We start from the raw sequence: 16,607 nt of genomic DNA, 5'->3' as shown, positions 1-16,607 counted from the left end.
CTCCTCCTGCTTCAGTACCACAGTCGACTCAGGAGACTGGTCCCTCGCCGGCGGCTAGGAGATCTCTTGGCAGCGCTTTTGCCACGAGTCGCCTAGCGAGAGAGGGTCAGCCCTTCTTGCGGCCCCCTTTGCAGATTCAGACATCTTCCCTTGCAGCTATCCCTCGTGGTCTGACGAGCATTGACCTCCGACGCCGCTGGGACTTCTTCGATTACGGATTCACTCGCTTTCTCGGCGATTCCGCAGCAGACCACGAGGCAGCCTGCTTCAGGGTCCATGCTCTGTTCCTCGCCGCTAGGGGGACAGAGGCCTTGGACTCAGCAGTTGGTTTCTCCTTTCCTCTCTGCGGTAGGACCGAGACAGAGTGGTCCCTCGACACAGTGGTGGGATGGTTGCATACACAGGTTCTCGAGTTCTCTCACCACATGGGAGAACTTGGAGTTACAGATTTGCTGCAGACTTTGTGGCCACTGGCCAAGTTTGCGGTGACACCCCCAGACTCAGCAGGATGTAGGCACATTGTGGTGTACTTTTTTGCTGATACACAGTGTTTGCCTTGCTATGTATACATACATGAGGACTCCTGGACAGAGGAGGTTGCTTTACGCTCGGCTCGCTCTGCTTGGGCTTGGGCCAGGCACTCACTACAGGCTCGCCTATCTAGAGGACGCTCGGATGCGGATTACTCCCCATCCAAGCCTGCCTCGAAGATAGCCCGTCTTGCTGCTGCTGCAGCATCTATTCTCTCTCGCTCCCCATGAGGATCATCTCATGGAACGTGCAGGGATTAGGTGGGCCCCAGTTTCAACGACAGCGGGGCCGATTGCGGTAGGAGCTTCAGCGTTGCCTTGTGGGAGGAGAGATTGATCTCCTTATGCTCCAGGAGCACCATTTGTCTGAGAGCCGCATCCGGCGATGTGGTCAGATTTTGCGTGGACGTTATGATTCCTTTTGGTCAGCTGCTTTTGGACCTGGAGGCATCCAGGGTTATGTATGACTATTGCGGACTCATTGCAGCAGGCCATTGTGGGCAGAGGGATTATTGTGCCAGGCAGGGCTCAGTGGATTACTTTGCAGGTTCAGGGTGGCCTTGTGGGCTTCCTGAACATCTATGCGCCCAATGTGGCGAGTGCTCGTGCAGAGTTTTGGTCACAGATTGTTGAGTCTTTGCCACAGGTTGACCATTGGTCTGTAGGAGGGGACTTCAACATGTTAGAGGACCCTTCTGACAGGATCGGAGGCAGCCATGCTACTGTGCATGGAGTCGAGTTAGCAGCTTGGGAGAGGTTGTGTATGACCTTGAGGGTCTCGGATACATGGCAGCATTCTGGCTTTGTGAGGCCTCCAGAGAGTCTTGCCTTCTCTAGATCAGACCGCAGAGTGGAAGGAGTGAATCTATCGCGGATAGATCGCTTCAACACTAGTGACCACATCAGTGACTTGGGGGGATCACTGGGCATCCTGGCAGGGACATCCTTCTCGGACCATGCACCAGCAGACAGGCAGAGGAGTGGGAGCACAATGCTTCGCATCCCAGAGCGGGTCTTGTTGGACACAGCACTCAGAGAGAGGGTAGAGGCTCTTTGGACAGAGGGCATGGACAGCCAGGCTCTACCGGCAGACAGAGTGGCCTTAGGCCTAGCTCAGCTTAGCCACTTTTTTCTCCAGGAGTCTTTGGCTCAACGGGCCGCAGCGAGAGAGGAGGAGCAGCGTCTCAGACGAGGCATTGCTTCACTACAGAGGATGCAGGAGCAGCATCCAGACAGTCCATGGTTGGAGGAGCACTTACAGCAGGCTCGACAGGAGCTTGTTTGCACAGAGGAGAGGCGCCATGAGTTTGCCTTTCACCGACAGGCATCTCAGTGGACTCAGGTAGGTGACAGAGTGACAGGTGCCTTTTTTGAGACAGTAGGACCTCGGCACTCGCATGCCAAGGTCACTCAGCTGAGGAGACCCGATGGGTCAGTTGCTTGTGATCCTAAGGATATGCGTGCAGTTGCTACTGACTTTTACCGTGAGCTACTGATGGCTGAGCCCCAGTCAGAGAGACAGGATGCATGCAGGGAGCAGGTTTGGGCGCAGATGCCTTGTCTTGTGACTGAGGAGATGCGCCAGAGGCTGGAGATACCTCTTCAGCTTGAGGAGCTGCACACGGCTCTTCGGGCCCTTCCTCGTGGTAGTTGTCCAGGTGAGGATGGGCTGACTCCCAGTTTCTTCTTGGAGTACTTGGACTTGCTTGGCCCAGATCTTTGTAGTGCCTTTCAGTACATTCTGCACACAAGAGTGATGCCGGATAGCATGAGTGAGGGCCTGATTTACCTCATTCCAAAGGAGGGTGGCTCCTTGGATGAGATTCGACAGTGGCGCCCCATCACCATCCTCAACTCAGCCTACAAAATTCTTGCCAAGGCTCTGAGTTTGAGGATTCAGCCACTTTTGGAGAGCCTTATACATGGGACTCAGACAGGTTTTGTCAACGAACGCAGTATCCTTGACAACATCTTCACTTTCTGGGAGGCTTCTGCCCTGGCACGTCTCCGTGGGGAGGACCTTGTGATTCTTCTTCTCGATTTTGAGAAGGCATACGACAGAGTTGACTCGGACTTTCTAGAGGGCACGCTTCGCAGGATGGGCCTTTCAGATGCTTGGATCAAAGGGGTGTCGGCTTTGTACAGACAGGCTCATAGTCAGGTGCTTTTGGCAGGAGGTAGAGGAGAGCGCTTCATGCTCACACGATCGGTCAGACAGGGTTGTCCTCTTGCCCCCTTTCTCTTTCCGTTCTATGCGGAGGCGATGAGTAGATTTTTGGTGTCACAGCATGTTGGTTTGAGGGGCTTAACACTCCCGATACGGGGAGATGAGCTTCTGGACGCTGAGTTTGCCGACGACTCAGCCTTGTACTTAGAGGGCCAGGAGGCCAATTTACACAGGTGTGGGCAGGCTCTTGAGACCTTCTGCTGTGCATCGGGCGCATTGATCAACTGGAGAAAGACAGTGGCTTTCTCGGTTGGCAGTGCTCCTGTGCCAGAGTGGATGCCAGGAGAGGGTTTCAGGTGGATTCTCCCAGGGACTGCAGTTCGATACTTGGGTTGTCAGGTTGGTTTGGATTTGTCCCCCGAGCAGCAGATTGCTCCTCTTCTCCTGTCCATCAGGAGAAAGCTGTTCCACTGGAGCTCAGCACGACTTTCGCTGGCTGGTAGAGTAGTAGTTGCCAACCAGGTGTTGTTGGCAACTATGTGGTACATCACTTCTTGCTGGATCTTCTCGAGTTCTTGTATCAGCCAGGTAGAGAGGCTGATCAGGAACTTCCTTTGGTCAGGTCGCGACACTCAGGTTGCCCGAGCCAAGGTGGCTTGGTCAGTCATCACACTTCCTTGTTCTCAGGGAGGGCTTGGGATCATTGATCCAGCACAGCAGAGCAGAGCCCATCTTGGGAAGTTCGTCATCAGAGGACTTCTTCCAGGCGAGGAGCCCTGGAAAGAGTTCTTGCTGCAGAGGCTTCGTGCCAGGGTGCCTCAGTCAGGAGGCCCTTGGCAACCTTCGACCAGATGGATCTTTACAGAGTTGCGCCGAGTTGGTTTGAGCAGGAGACTGGAGGACCGATTCGCTGTGAGTTTGCTTCGCTCTTGGGAGCTCTTACGGCATGGCCTAGAGCAGAGACAACCGACATGCACGGAGGAGCGCCTACGACAGCCCCTCGTCTGGAACCCCATGGTTAGCACTCAGAGAGGCCACCTGGTTGGGAGTAGTCCTCATGTGTCATGGGGTCCCATGGCAGCAAGTCCAGCGCGCTCTCTAGGTGACTGGCTAGAGTTCACAGGTTTGTCAGAGGAGGTGCAAGGTGTCCAGCTACAGGGCATGAGAGGGGTTCAGAGCATGTATCAGGACATCTCAGAGTCAGTTCCAGCTAAGTGGCTCACGCCTCTCGAGCCAGTAGCACCCCGATGGATGGGAGCCTTCACACGACTGGAGGTTCTCATCTCAGTCAGGGCTTGTTCAGAGACTGTCCCAGCCCTGTTCTTTGAGCTTCAAGGTGGGGGACGATTACAGCGAGTTACAGTAGAGGCCCCGCAGGTAGCAGAGTGCTGTTTCCAGAGGATCCGAGTTGTGGGCATCTGTGGGAGGACTTGCGTCATAGACCCTGACCCAGCAGCTCTCGAGACAGGACACTGGAGGCTATGGGCTTGGGAGTGTTGTCCACTGGCACGAGTACAGTGGGACCCTGGTGAGTGGCTATGGAGGGACCCCTTCTCTTCTGCAGACCGCCCAGGAGTCCCTTTCTTTCAGTACACTGTTCCGGCTTGGACGTCATATACTTGCAGCGCAGAGAGAGGCCCGCCCCGCTGCAACACGTCATTGGCAGGAGGAGGGTCTCACAGTTGAGTTCTTGGCAGCTTTTTGGCAGAGGCTGTGTGACTCCAGACAGCCGAGGCGCGTCACTTTGTTCCAATGGTTGGTTGCACACAGAGCCACAGCAGTAGGGAGCTGGCTTGTGCATAGTGGTCTCTTGGCCGCATGTACAGCCTGTGACCAGTTGGTGGAGAGTCAGCGACACTGTCTTTGGGACTGTCCTTCGGCCCAGCAGGTGTGGCTACGAGTTCTTCGGCTGATGCCTGCCCTCTCCGCGGCTCGACAGTACACTTGGGGGGCAGCGGCTTGGTCCACCCTCACGGGCCCGGCACTACAGTTTGAGCTATCTTCCACCAGCAGGATGATAGTGATACAGGGGGGGCGACCTGCACTCCAGCCTGCTACAGACCTTACTCCACAGGAGTGGTGCAGTGAGAGAGAGGAGTGCTAGGAGCTCATCAGCGGCCTAGCTCTTTGGTTCATCTGGCGGGCTTGTTGTTTCCGCATCTTTGAGGCTTGCCCTGTGCCACCAGCAGAGACTGTTCGTGACTTTTGGCTAGAGCTGATCCATACTCTCAGAGGACAGCTTGAGGGACTACAGGGCAGCTCCGACCGCATGCGGGAGCGCCGCGAGGCTTTCCTTCGACTCTGGCACCCTGGGCCTTTCTACACCATGGTCCAGGGGGTGCTTAGATGGCACTACTGTCCACCTGTGTGGCTCTTCCCTCCTCCCATTTCTTGATCTAGCCCCATTGTATATATGCTGTTTTTTCATTGGGAGAGTCTCCCCATCATGCTTATTGTAGCCCTCTCTTGCAGAGGTGGATGTAGCCCTATGGGCAGTTTTCATTAACTAATAGAAGGATCTTTTTCTTGGAAAAAAAAAAAAAAAGCACGTGATCCTACAGAGCCTTGGAATTACCGCACTAATATGGTTGGGCACATATTGGCACGGTTGTATGCATCCATTCTTGAGCAGCAGTTGAGTAATTGGGCAGAGGGTGAGGGTGTACGAGCATAGGGCCAGGCCGGTTTCAGGAGGGGTTTCTCCACTCTTGATCATATTCTGACATTCAGAGCCATCATTGAGGAGGGCAAGTCACATGGGAGACGGATTTATTGTAGCTTTGTGGATTTCCGCAAAGCATTTGACATGGTACCGAGCTCGTGATGGGGGTGCCCACAATGGGGGTGCCCACAATGTTGATACCACTCAAGGAGAGGAGTACAGGTACTTTATGTGAAGCTTCACACGAGGTGTCTGTGGATGGACCAATGAGCTGACCTCAGGAAAGACAATATTAATGAAAATTGAAAGCGACATTTAGACGGAGGTTTCGAGAGAGCACACTATCGCTAGGTTCTGTGAGATGGGAGAAACTTTCTAGAGTCAAAGGTGACTTAATGTATGAGAAGGTACAAGTGATGATTAAGGCGGAGCTTAGTCTTTTGAGGGGTGACATTGAAAAAGAGATCTATGCAAATGCGGAGACTTACAAAAAACCTATGTTTGCAGATATGAGAAAAGAACTGGGCAAAGAGATGCTTAGTAAGCGTGATACACATCATTGAAGGTCGAAATGCAGACTATAGTGAGGGCAGAAGCGAATGTAATGGTATGTGTGATGCAAAAAAGATTAGAGGATGCACTTGCTGCTTTTGAATCCTGGAAATCAAAAATAAAAGAACACATGAATGAAAAGGATGCATTGATTGAAACACTTCAGGGAGAACTCGCAACTTGGAAAAATACGCCTCCAAAGGAGGAAGAAAATCAACCCTCAATGATAAAGGAGCTCAAAAGCATTAAGGAGCAGGTGAAAACTCTACGTGAAGAGGAAGAGCAAAAGGCACGAACAACCTCTTCATGGGCGGAGCACCTATTCAAAACACGAGAAGGTTGATAAAGCTGAAAAGTGGATCAAAGATGCAAAGAAAGGAAAAGATAAGATGCATGAAGGATGATGACCATAGGATGATGACCAGTAGGGCATATGATCATGATGGTCTAGTAGCAAAGCACTTTACACATGCTAGAGATATGTTGGTAGAGGTTCTTGCAGTGTTGTTCAATCGTGCCATGTGTGAGGGGTTACCTGAGACTTGGAGGTTGTCTACTATTGTGCCTATCTTCAAAGCAGGTGATCCTACAGAGCCTTGGAATTACCGCACTAATATGGTTGGGCACATATTGGCACGGTTGTATGCATCCATTCTTGAGCAGCAATTGAGTAATTGGGCAGAGGGTGAGGGTGTACGAGCATAGGGCCAGGCAGGTTTCAAGAGGGTTTTCTCCACTCTTCATCATATTCTGACACTCAGAGCCATCATTGAGGAGGGCAAGTCACATGGGAGACGGATTTATTGTAGCTTTGTGGATTTCCGCAAAGCATTTGACATGGTACCGAGAGCTCATGATGCGCAAACTGCAGGAGATGGGGGTGCCCACAATGTTGATACCACTCAAGGAGAGGAGTACAGGTACTTTATGTGAAGCTTCACACGAGGTGTCTGTGGATGGATGAGCTGACCTCGGGAAAGACAATATTTATGAAACACCGCCTAAATTGAAAGCGACATTTAGACGGAGGTTTCGAGAAAGCACACTATCGCTAGGTTCTGTGAGATGGGAGAAACTTTCTAGAGTCAAAGGTGACTTAATGTATGAGAAGGTACAAGTGATGATTAAGGCGGAGCTTAGTCTTTTGAGGGGTGACATTGAAAAAGAGATCTATGCAAATGCGGAGACTTACAAAAAACCTATGTTTGCAGATATGAGAAAAGAACTGGGCAAAGAGATGCTTAGTAAGCGTGATACACATCATTGAAGGTCGAAATGCAGACTATAGTGAGGGCAGAAGCGAATGTAATGGTATGTGTGATGCAAAAAAGATTAGAGGATGCACTTGCTGCTTTTGAATCCTGGAAATCAAAAATAAAAGAACACATGAATGAAAAGGATGCATTGATTGAAGCACTTCAGGGAGAACTCGCAACTTGGAAAAATACGCCTCCAAAGGAGGGAGAAAATCAACCCTCAATGATAAAGGAACTCAAAAGCATTAAGGAGCAGGTAAAAACTCTACGTGAAGAGGAAGAGCAAAAGGCACGAACAACCTCTTCATGGGCAGAGCACCTATTCAAAACACGAGAAGGTTGATAAAGCTGAAAAGTGGATCAAAGATGCAAAGAAAGGAAAAGATAAGATGCATGAAGCCACACCGACATCCACTATCATCAGTATGACAATTGAGGAGGAAAAAAGGAAGACTAGAGTTGTGCGTGTTACAAGTCTCAAAGATACTGGAAAAGTAGAAGACGTGGCGAAAGAACTCTTGAGGCGCATGGGCATTTCTGAACCCACAACGCAGGTGCTTGGAGAGTGGGAAAGAAGGGAAGTGATGAGAAAGGAAGTTCCAAGGAAAGAGCACTCATTATATGTTTCCCTACGTTAGAAGCTAGGAAGGAATTCCTGAAGAAGAGACCAACATTTGAGCAAACTGGGATATTTTTGGGTGATGACCTCACTCTAACACAAGAAGCACACATGCAAGAGCTGATGCCAGAGATCAAGGCAGCAAGCGAGAAAGGGAAAATTGCTTATTACAGAGGAGAGAGAGAAGTGGTTTTGGAAAGACGCACCCACCGCATGACACTGTGAGTCCTATGGGACCAACCTTAAAATGGCAGCATGGGATTGTAATGGATCAATGAAGCTAGACGTAGGCGCATTTTAGGATAGTTTCAAGGGAAGAGACATCAATAGAGAAGGGCGGCCTTGGGTGGGGGGTTGGAACTTGGGACCCCATATCTCTCTCTCTCTCTCTCTCTCTCTCTCTCTCTCTCTCTCTCTCTCTCTCTCTCTCTCTCTCTCTCTCTCTCTCTCTCTCAGCACTTTCCCGCACAGTTTCATTCTCGCTTGTTTTGGTCTATTGCACCATCTCTCATAAAGTAAAGGGGGGCTCTCTCTCCCCTTCAATAAAAAGGAACCTTGGGTACGAACTAAGCACTCATCCTAAGCATATACCTAGATGAATCCGGGATAAGCCCAGATTCACCCTTAAAGGAAAGTGCAAGGTATAGACCCATGGTAGTCACCCACAAGACAATATAACCATCAGCTTCATCATGCATAGTATTGACTAAATACCACGACATCCCCACTAACGTCGTCAGTGCCCAATAGTGGGTGTAGAACTAGGTACTAACATATGCTCCCAAACACAACACACCACACGCACACACACATGAGCATACATCGACACAAAGTTCAGCGTACTGGGTTTCTGTCATGACTCCGGAGATCAAGGGCAGACTCAGCCATAATGAAGCCTAGCACTAAAAGAAGCATTAAATCGAAAAAAATAGCACAAAAATGAGGTAGTTGATAGGACAAACTCATCCTAAGCATACACCATCATTCACTTCTACAGCACATTACACTGAAGTCTTTGCGCACTAACAACGAGGGAGAATACATCTCCATTGAGTTCAAAAAATTCTGTAGCAAAAGAGACAAACCTGCTCAAAATGGCATTGATAAGCGTATGAATAGGACAATCCAAGGGAGAGTCACAGCTATGATGTCTATGACAAACTTACCTCCATAGTTTTAGGGAGAGGCTGTTATGACAGGCATTGACACAGTTTACATTATCAATCGATCGCCTAATACGCGATTGAACTATAAGATTCCACAGGAGATGTGGACTGGCAAGAAGCCAAACTACGATAGATTACGTATATTAGGGTGTGAGGCATTCCTACATGTCCCTCAAGAGCTACGCAAGAGGCTAAATCCTAAATCACACGAATGCATCTTCATTGAATATGGTGTAGATGGAGAGAGGAGCTATCGTCTTTGACACCCGGAATCTAGAAAAGTCATTTGCAGCTCACAAGTTATCTTCAAGGAGTCAAAGATGCACAGACAGCCTGTCCAAGAGGTTGAGTATCGCAAGGTCAAATTTGAGGACGTAGTCTCAAGTGAGATCAAACAAACAGCTCAATCTCCTCGTGACATTCCTACCACTAGTAGTGCTCAAGAGAGAGCAGAGTTTAACAGTCAAGCAATGAAGAGATCTATGTGAGTCTCTCATGCCCCTGAGCATTTTCAACAAGGATTAGACTATTTGTTGGTCACTGACTGCATACAGCCTACTTGCTATCAAGAGGCTATTCAGATGAAAGATAGCGTGAAATGGGAGCAGGCAATGTAGTGGCAAATAGACTTGGGAACTAACGGACTTACCAGAGGGCGGTGCATAAGAAGAAATACACAGCAAAAGATCTCGAGCCTAAGTGTAAGACTAGATTGGTTGCTAAAGGATTCAAGCAGAAGAAAGGTGTGGATTTTGCTGAGATTTTCTCTCCAGTAGTCAAAATGACTATATTGCATCTTGTGCTTGGACTAGTAACCATTGAGGACATGGAACTTGTCCCGAAGACAGCTTTCCTTCACAAGGATATTGAAGAAGACATGAAATAGCCAAAGGGTTTTTAAGTTGAACATGAAAAGCTTACAAGGACAGATCCGGTGTGTAGACTGCGTAAGGCATTGTATGGCCTAAATCAAGGCTCAAGGCAGTGGTACCAAACATTTGACAAGTACATGCAGTCCCAAGGTTATGTATGGAGCCAAGAAGATCACTGCTTGTATACCCGGAAGTTCAACGATGGTTCACTTATTATCTTGATACTTCATGTCAATGACATGCTCATTGCCGAGAAATCTAGAGACGAGATTGCCATCTTGAAGAAGTCACTTAGCACGCAGTTTGCTATGAAGGATTTGACTTTCTTGATATGCGTATGCAGGGGGGAAATGTCATAAAATGATGACGTGGCAACCCTGCCTGGACACACCCACACACAATGACCCTGCGGCAAAAATGCCACGTGGCAACAGTACGGACCCCCGCAAAACGCGCTCGCAGGCTGAAGCCTGACGTGGCAAACTGTACGGATTTTTGAAATTTGCGCTAGTCCTTTTGGCAGCTTTTGATGACCAGTTGCTTTTGGAAACACTTGCTTTTGAGTTTAACTGCTTTTGGGGCTCTACTTTTGGCATCCCTTTGTAAGAATAAAAGGAACCCAAAGGCCTCACTCTTATGGGCATCTGGACGTAGAGCCTGAGAGCCGAGGACCCGTGGAAGTTGTACTTTGCTCAAAGATTAATACAAAAAGAAATACCGAAAGGGGCGCCAATCTTTGGGGCCAATCTCTCTTGGCACGGAACTACGCCAGGCCATGTCGACTCAATTGAACTGTGACTTGTCTGTGAAGTGTTTTAAGTGAATCTCTCTCTCGTGTTGCGACAGATTCTAGACTTGGGATGTCTAAGTTTGTTACAGTGGTATCAAAGCATCAGGCGTGTGCTTTTCTCAAAGCATACCGGTCCTATCAAAGAGGAGACAGGGCACTTGGGCACTTTAGAAATTGTTATTGAAGAATCTTCGTGTCCCGATCCTGGACTTATTAGCGAATCCCACCCTTACTTCATTCCGCATCGGGCGCGCTCCCGTCTTCATCGCTCTGTCTTACAGGGCATAAGCCATAAAGAATCCCAGATTATGGAGAATCTGACACGATAACACCTCTCAGCGGAAAGGCAAAGAAAAATTGAAATACGACGCAGGAACTGAAGAAAAGAATGAAGATTTGGGCCAATTTTTCGGCAAAGAAGTTTGCCAGAGCGAAGTACAAGCGTCAATTGTAGGTTGACACGTGTGAAAAGATTGATTAAGTACCCCAGAAACCTAAGATTTGTGAAACACCTAAAGAATTACCCGATTGATGAGATTCACTCGAGATGGCGTGAGGCCTTTGAGTCTCTTCCAGGACGGGGTGGAAAGCTGAAACGATAGACGAGTGCAGAAAAGCGGAAGCTTTACTCGCAGGAAGAGCTGGAACAGACGACAGATGAGTGCAGAAAAGCGGAAGCTTTACTCGTAGGAAGAGCTGGAACAAACGACAGATAAGTGCAGAAAAGCGGAAGCTTTACTCGTCGTAGGAAGAGCTAGAAGAGAAGATGAACAGAAGATGAACCAGATACTGGAAAGGACACTGAAAGGGATACTGATGCACTGACAATCTGGTTGTTTGTGACAAATAACCAGAAATAGGAGCGAAGAACTCGTATCTATATGGATTGGGAAGCATGGAGCTGGACATCAACTCTTTTGCAACGAGGTGAGCCATCTCCTTGCCTGTTTTGCAGGTGAAATCAAGGATGAGATGGTGAGATCGGAAGCAACGGAAGCTCAAGAATGGATCCGTCGATTCAAGATAAGCATGATGAATTTGAATGAATGGATGATGACGCATGTGAATGATTCTAGTGCATCAAGATTCCCATATGAATGAGATGACTGGATACTGTGGTGAGCGCATCAAGAGTTCCTACGGGATGAGATGGCCACACAAGGATCTAGGTGCATCAAGACTTCTAGACGGATGAGATGAGTAGATGATTGAAACACTGTGTTCAATATGAACTAAGTGGGTGAATGAAGAACTTTGAAATAGGAATTTCCAAAGATGATTTTGATTTATGTATGAGATTAATGTTCTTTGGAAGAACTTGCTAGATGTGCACAAATAACAGGTAAAATCGATGATAATGGATAACAAATTGGAAACAATGACCGCTCCAAAATGAACCAATAAGTATCATGAATTTTGAATGAATTTAATGTTTTATGGAAGAACTTGCTATTTGTATAGGATTATGAATGAGATGATGATGATGATTTTGGAGCAATGAAAGGTCCTTAATGAACCTGATAACAAATCATGAATATTGAATCACAACTGATTCAAAGGAACTGTCGTGAGCCCATCAAGAGTTCCTACCGGATGAGATGGCCACACAGCTAGAACTGAATGATTGGACCACTCTGTTCAGTATGAACTTAGTGATGAATTGGGATCCTCAGAAATGATTACTCGCACACGAAAGTGTTGAGGCGAATGATTACTCGCACACGACAGTGCTTGATTGGAAAATCTCTACAGACATGATCGCAATAAGAATTAGTTAATTCGACATTAGTGAGGTCCAGGATGGATCTAGATGCAATTACTAAATACGTTGCTGGCAGTCATGGTCTGAGATTTGAAATGAATTTTTATGTGATTGATTTGATCTGTCATGCGATGACATGTGATGTGATGTGATGTGACTGTCGTATAAGTGCTGGATTTGTGTCGTCTAGTGCATCGATACTTAGAGTCAGCGTCTACTAAACTAGTTTATTGCTTATGTCTAATTTTGCAGGCGTAATCGAGAGCGATTACAATTCTTTCAAGAGGGGGGTATGTCAGAAAATGATGACATGGCAACCCTGCTTGGAGACACACATACACACAATGACCCTGCGGCAGAAATGCCACGTAGCAACAGTACGGACCCCTGCAAAACGCGTTGGTAGGCTGACGTGGCAAACTGTACGGATTTTTGCAATTTGCACTAGTGCTTTTTGGCAGCTTTTGATGACCAGTTGCTTTTGGAATCACTTGCTTTTGAGTTTAAATGCTTTTGGGCCTTTGCTTTTGGCATCCCTTTGTAAGAATAAAAGGAACCCAAGGGCCTCACTCTTCAGGGCATCTCGACACAGAGCCTGAGAGCCGAGGACCCATGGGAGTCGTACTTTGCTCAATACAAAAAGAAATACCGAAAGGGGAGCCAGTCTCTGGGACCAATCTCTCTTAGCACGAAACTACGCCGGGCCGTGTCGACTCAATTGAATTGTGATTTGTCTGTGAAGCGTTTTAAGTGAATCTCTCTCTCGTGTCGCAACAGATTCTAGACTTGGGGTGTCTAAGTTTGTTACAAGAAAAGCTACATTGAGTTCCCCAATACACTCATAGGTAAAACTTAGCAAGAATGATGCTCCCAAATCTGATGTTGAGAAAGCGGAAATAGTAGAAGTATCATATTCTTCAGCAGTAGGCAATCGTATGTATGCCATGGTAGCCACCAGACCAAACATTGCATTTGCAATGAAAGTGGTTAGCAGATTTATGGCAAATCCTGACAGGTTGCAATAGGAAGCGGTGAAGCACATTCTAAGATATCTTAAGGGTATAGCAAGCAAGCGCTTATGCTTTAGGAACATTGATGCATCCATAATAGGTTACACACATGTAGACTATGCGGGTTGTGTGGATAGTCGAAGATCTACGTCTGGCTATGTATTCCTATTTGTTGGAGTAGCCGTGTCATGGAGATCATGTCTCCAAGATTGCACTTCGTCTTCCACCACCCATGCAAAGTATGTTGCAATTTTTGGTGCTAGCAAGGAAGCTGTATGGTTAGCTCATCTAGTGGGAGACCTTGGCATTTATAAGGCTCCAGGGTTGAATTGTAATAGTCAGAGTGCTATTGCATTAATGAAGAACCCCGTGTTTCACTCCAAGTCGAAACACATAGAGGTCAAGTATCATGTAATACGAGACATACTTGCTAGCAAGCGCAATGCGCATCAAGATAGTAAAGGTTCATACCCATGACAATCCTGCAGATAGTCAAGGTTCATATAGGACATACTTGCTAGCAAGCACATCAAGATAATCAAAGTTCATACGGATGACAACCTTGTTGATGCTCCCACAAAGAGCCTAGCCTCAAAGCGGTTTGCACATTTCATTGAGATATTGAGATGATGGGTGTGGGGTGAAGCCATTGGAATGCTTCACAATTGTACACGTTGTACATACATAGGCCACTTTGGCCTCGTTTGCCTTCAAATGGGGGATTGTTGAGGTTCAAACAAACTAACCAAACGCCCACTACTAACCCTAACCTTATTCTTTCACTGCATGTGCACTTCATAGGAGGACGGGAGAGAAAGGGAGGCAGCATGCTATAGGGAGAAAGACAGGAGGGGGGGGGGGGCCATGATCGATCGATCCTCAATTTTTTCTGAGGGATTGTATTGTTGCTTTGTGGACTTCAAGAAAGCTTTGTACTTTGAATTTGTTTTTCAATGCCTTTGTATCTGATCTATCCTATAGGTCAAGTTGGCCTCTAGAGGACATTTCTCTCTCTCTCTCTCTCTCTCTCTCTCTCTCTCTCTCTCTCTCTCTCTCTCTCTCTCATGCAGTCATGGCATCCAAAGGATGGGTCTCGGACCTCAACAAAGCAAGACAAACTCGCCAGGAAGAGAACAAGAAGATCATGGACACAAACATAAACTCCATACTATCCACCTCTCGAAAATGGAGGACATTTAAACTTGGCCATAGGAGAGGGAAGACTCTAAGAAGGAGAGAGCGTCATAGAAGATCGAGAAAGCCTCAATGCAAGAAGAGATTGGCATGCTCCAAGGAGAAGTACCTTCTCTACGAGACCCATTATGATGGGTTTTAGGGTTAGGGTTTTGTATTGTTGCTTTGTGGACTTCAAGAAAGCTTTGTACTTTGAATTTGCCTTTGTATCTGATCTATCCTATAGGTCAAGTTGGCCTCTAGAGGACATTACTCTCTCTCTCTCTCTCTCTCTCTCTCTCTCTCTCTCTCTCTCTCTCTCTCTCTCTCTCTCTCTCTCTCTCTTGCATAGTCATGGCATCCAAAGGATGGGTCTCGGACCTCAACAAAGCAAGACAAACTCGCCAGGAATATCGAAGAGACCAAGAAGATCATGGACACAAACATAAACTCCATACTATCCACCTCTCGAAAATAAAGGAAATTTAAACTTGGCCATAGGAGAGGGAAGACTCGGAGAAGGAGAGAGCCTCATAGAAGCTCGAGAAAGCCTCAATGCAAGAAGAGATTGGCATGCTCCAAGGAGAAGTACCTTCTCTACGAGACCCATTATAATGGGTTTTAGGGTTAGGGTTTCTGCATCTAGACTGGAAGCGCGACTAACCACTACATATTTTTGTCTAGTTCCAGAGTTCTTATCTCTAAAAGGTGATCCTACCAAACTCTGAGTCATAACAAGAATCTTTTGAGCAACACAATGACTTCCTCTCTCTAGATTCTCTCTTCTCTCACTAGAAGACCTCGACGTCGTTCGCAAGTATTAAGTCAATGGAGCTATTCAAAAGCTTCGATTTGACAATGGTCGATGGCTGTCCCCCACCATCACCATTAAAAGCTGGATTTTCCAGCAGACAAGGAGGAGAGCGCGCACGAGAAATGAGTTTGTGAACAATTACTAAGGTAAGCTTAAAGACTTTCGTTTATCACAAACGGACAAGACACTAAATGTTTATCACAAATGGGCAAGATAGTAGAGGAAGTGCTCATTAAACACTCATATACGCACTCTAAGCTCCATCTGCGAGCAACACCAAGAGGTTTCAGCTAACCGACCAGTGGAACAGTTTTCTCTCTCTAAAAAAGTGCAGTTTCTCTCTAGCAACCGGCACTTTCACCTAACAGAATTTCCTCTCTAAAAGTTCAGCACAATTTTCTCACTCTATTACTGCACTGTATTTTTTATGCAAGCAGCGAGAAATTATGATAGAAACATTGTAAACTAAAATCTCAATCTCTCTCTCTCTCTCTCTCTCTCTCTCTCTCTCTCTCTCTCTCTGAGAAGAGAAGAAAGACCTGGCGTTCAATGGTGATGTGTTCATCAGGGGACTGCTTTTCGCTTTCCACCAGCTGAGTGCTCTTCTCCGAGGCCATCAAGTCCATTTCAGCTAATACTTATTTGACGAGCGTAGCTTGCAATCAGAGAACACAGAGCGCATGCATGCGTTTCGTATTTGAGTCTTTAGATCGTGATTATGCATGCGTTTCGTATTTGAGTCTTTAGATCGTAATCACAACCTGTCGCACATGGGCCTACCAAAAAAAGATATGTTGGTATGGTGCTAATTTGTTTCCATATTGTAGATTGTAGTGTAGAAAATTGCAAAAATTGGTCACGGGGGCATCACTCTTAAGAGGGGTAGTTTGCTAAAAAATGTCAAGGTCTACTCCCTTAAGACCTTTGTAAGACCATGGAAAAATGTCCCTACACTCTTTAAGCATTGCAATGAGGATCTCTTCTTCCTCAAGGGTTAGGTTAGTTGCAATGTATGCCAGTTTAGGCTCTTCCCCTAATTCTACTAGGTCTGTTTTGTTGGCTTTTTTGGCCCATCATATGAAGTCCCTGGTTCTTTCACCTCCCACATAGGTTGTTGGATGAAAATTCGTCTATCTTGAGTTGTGTACTTATTGTAGTGTGATGGAAGATTGATGCAATCTGTTTGAGAATCTTCATCGCTCTCCATTTTTGTTGTCTAGATGTCCTTTAAGGT

The 16,607-nt window shown here is 47.1% G+C and overlaps 1 protein-coding gene across 3 annotated transcripts in view; it reads right to left on the bottom strand.

The window, feature by feature from the left end:
• Positions 1–16,169, bottom strand: part of USP (UDP-sugar pyrophosphorylase) — a 191,523-nt gene extending 175,354 nt beyond the window's left edge. The window contains exon 1 of one of the 3 annotated variants that reach the window (XM_086485290.1): positions 15,913–16,169. Coding sequence is in view for 2 of the 3 variants with exons in the window: in XM_086485288.1 (XP_086341414.1) it covers positions 15,913–15,999 (87 nt within the window). In the remaining variant the exon portion in view is untranslated. The remainder of the gene's footprint in view (positions 1–15,912) is intronic. The other 2 variants (XM_086485288.1, XM_086485289.1) reach the window with 2 other exon arrangements.
• Between the last annotated feature and the right edge of the window lie 438 nt (positions 16,170–16,607).

The sequence above is a fragment of the Adiantum capillus-veneris genome, chromosome 16 (genome assembly GCF_014529385.1).
Source record: "Adiantum capillus-veneris isolate H3 chromosome 16, ASM1452938v2, whole genome shotgun sequence".
In the NCBI taxonomy this organism is placed as follows: domain Eukaryota; kingdom Viridiplantae; phylum Streptophyta; class Polypodiopsida; order Polypodiales; family Pteridaceae; genus Adiantum; species Adiantum capillus-veneris.
Note: the sequence above shows the minus strand (reverse complement) of the source record. Positions and strands in the feature narration are given on the sequence as shown.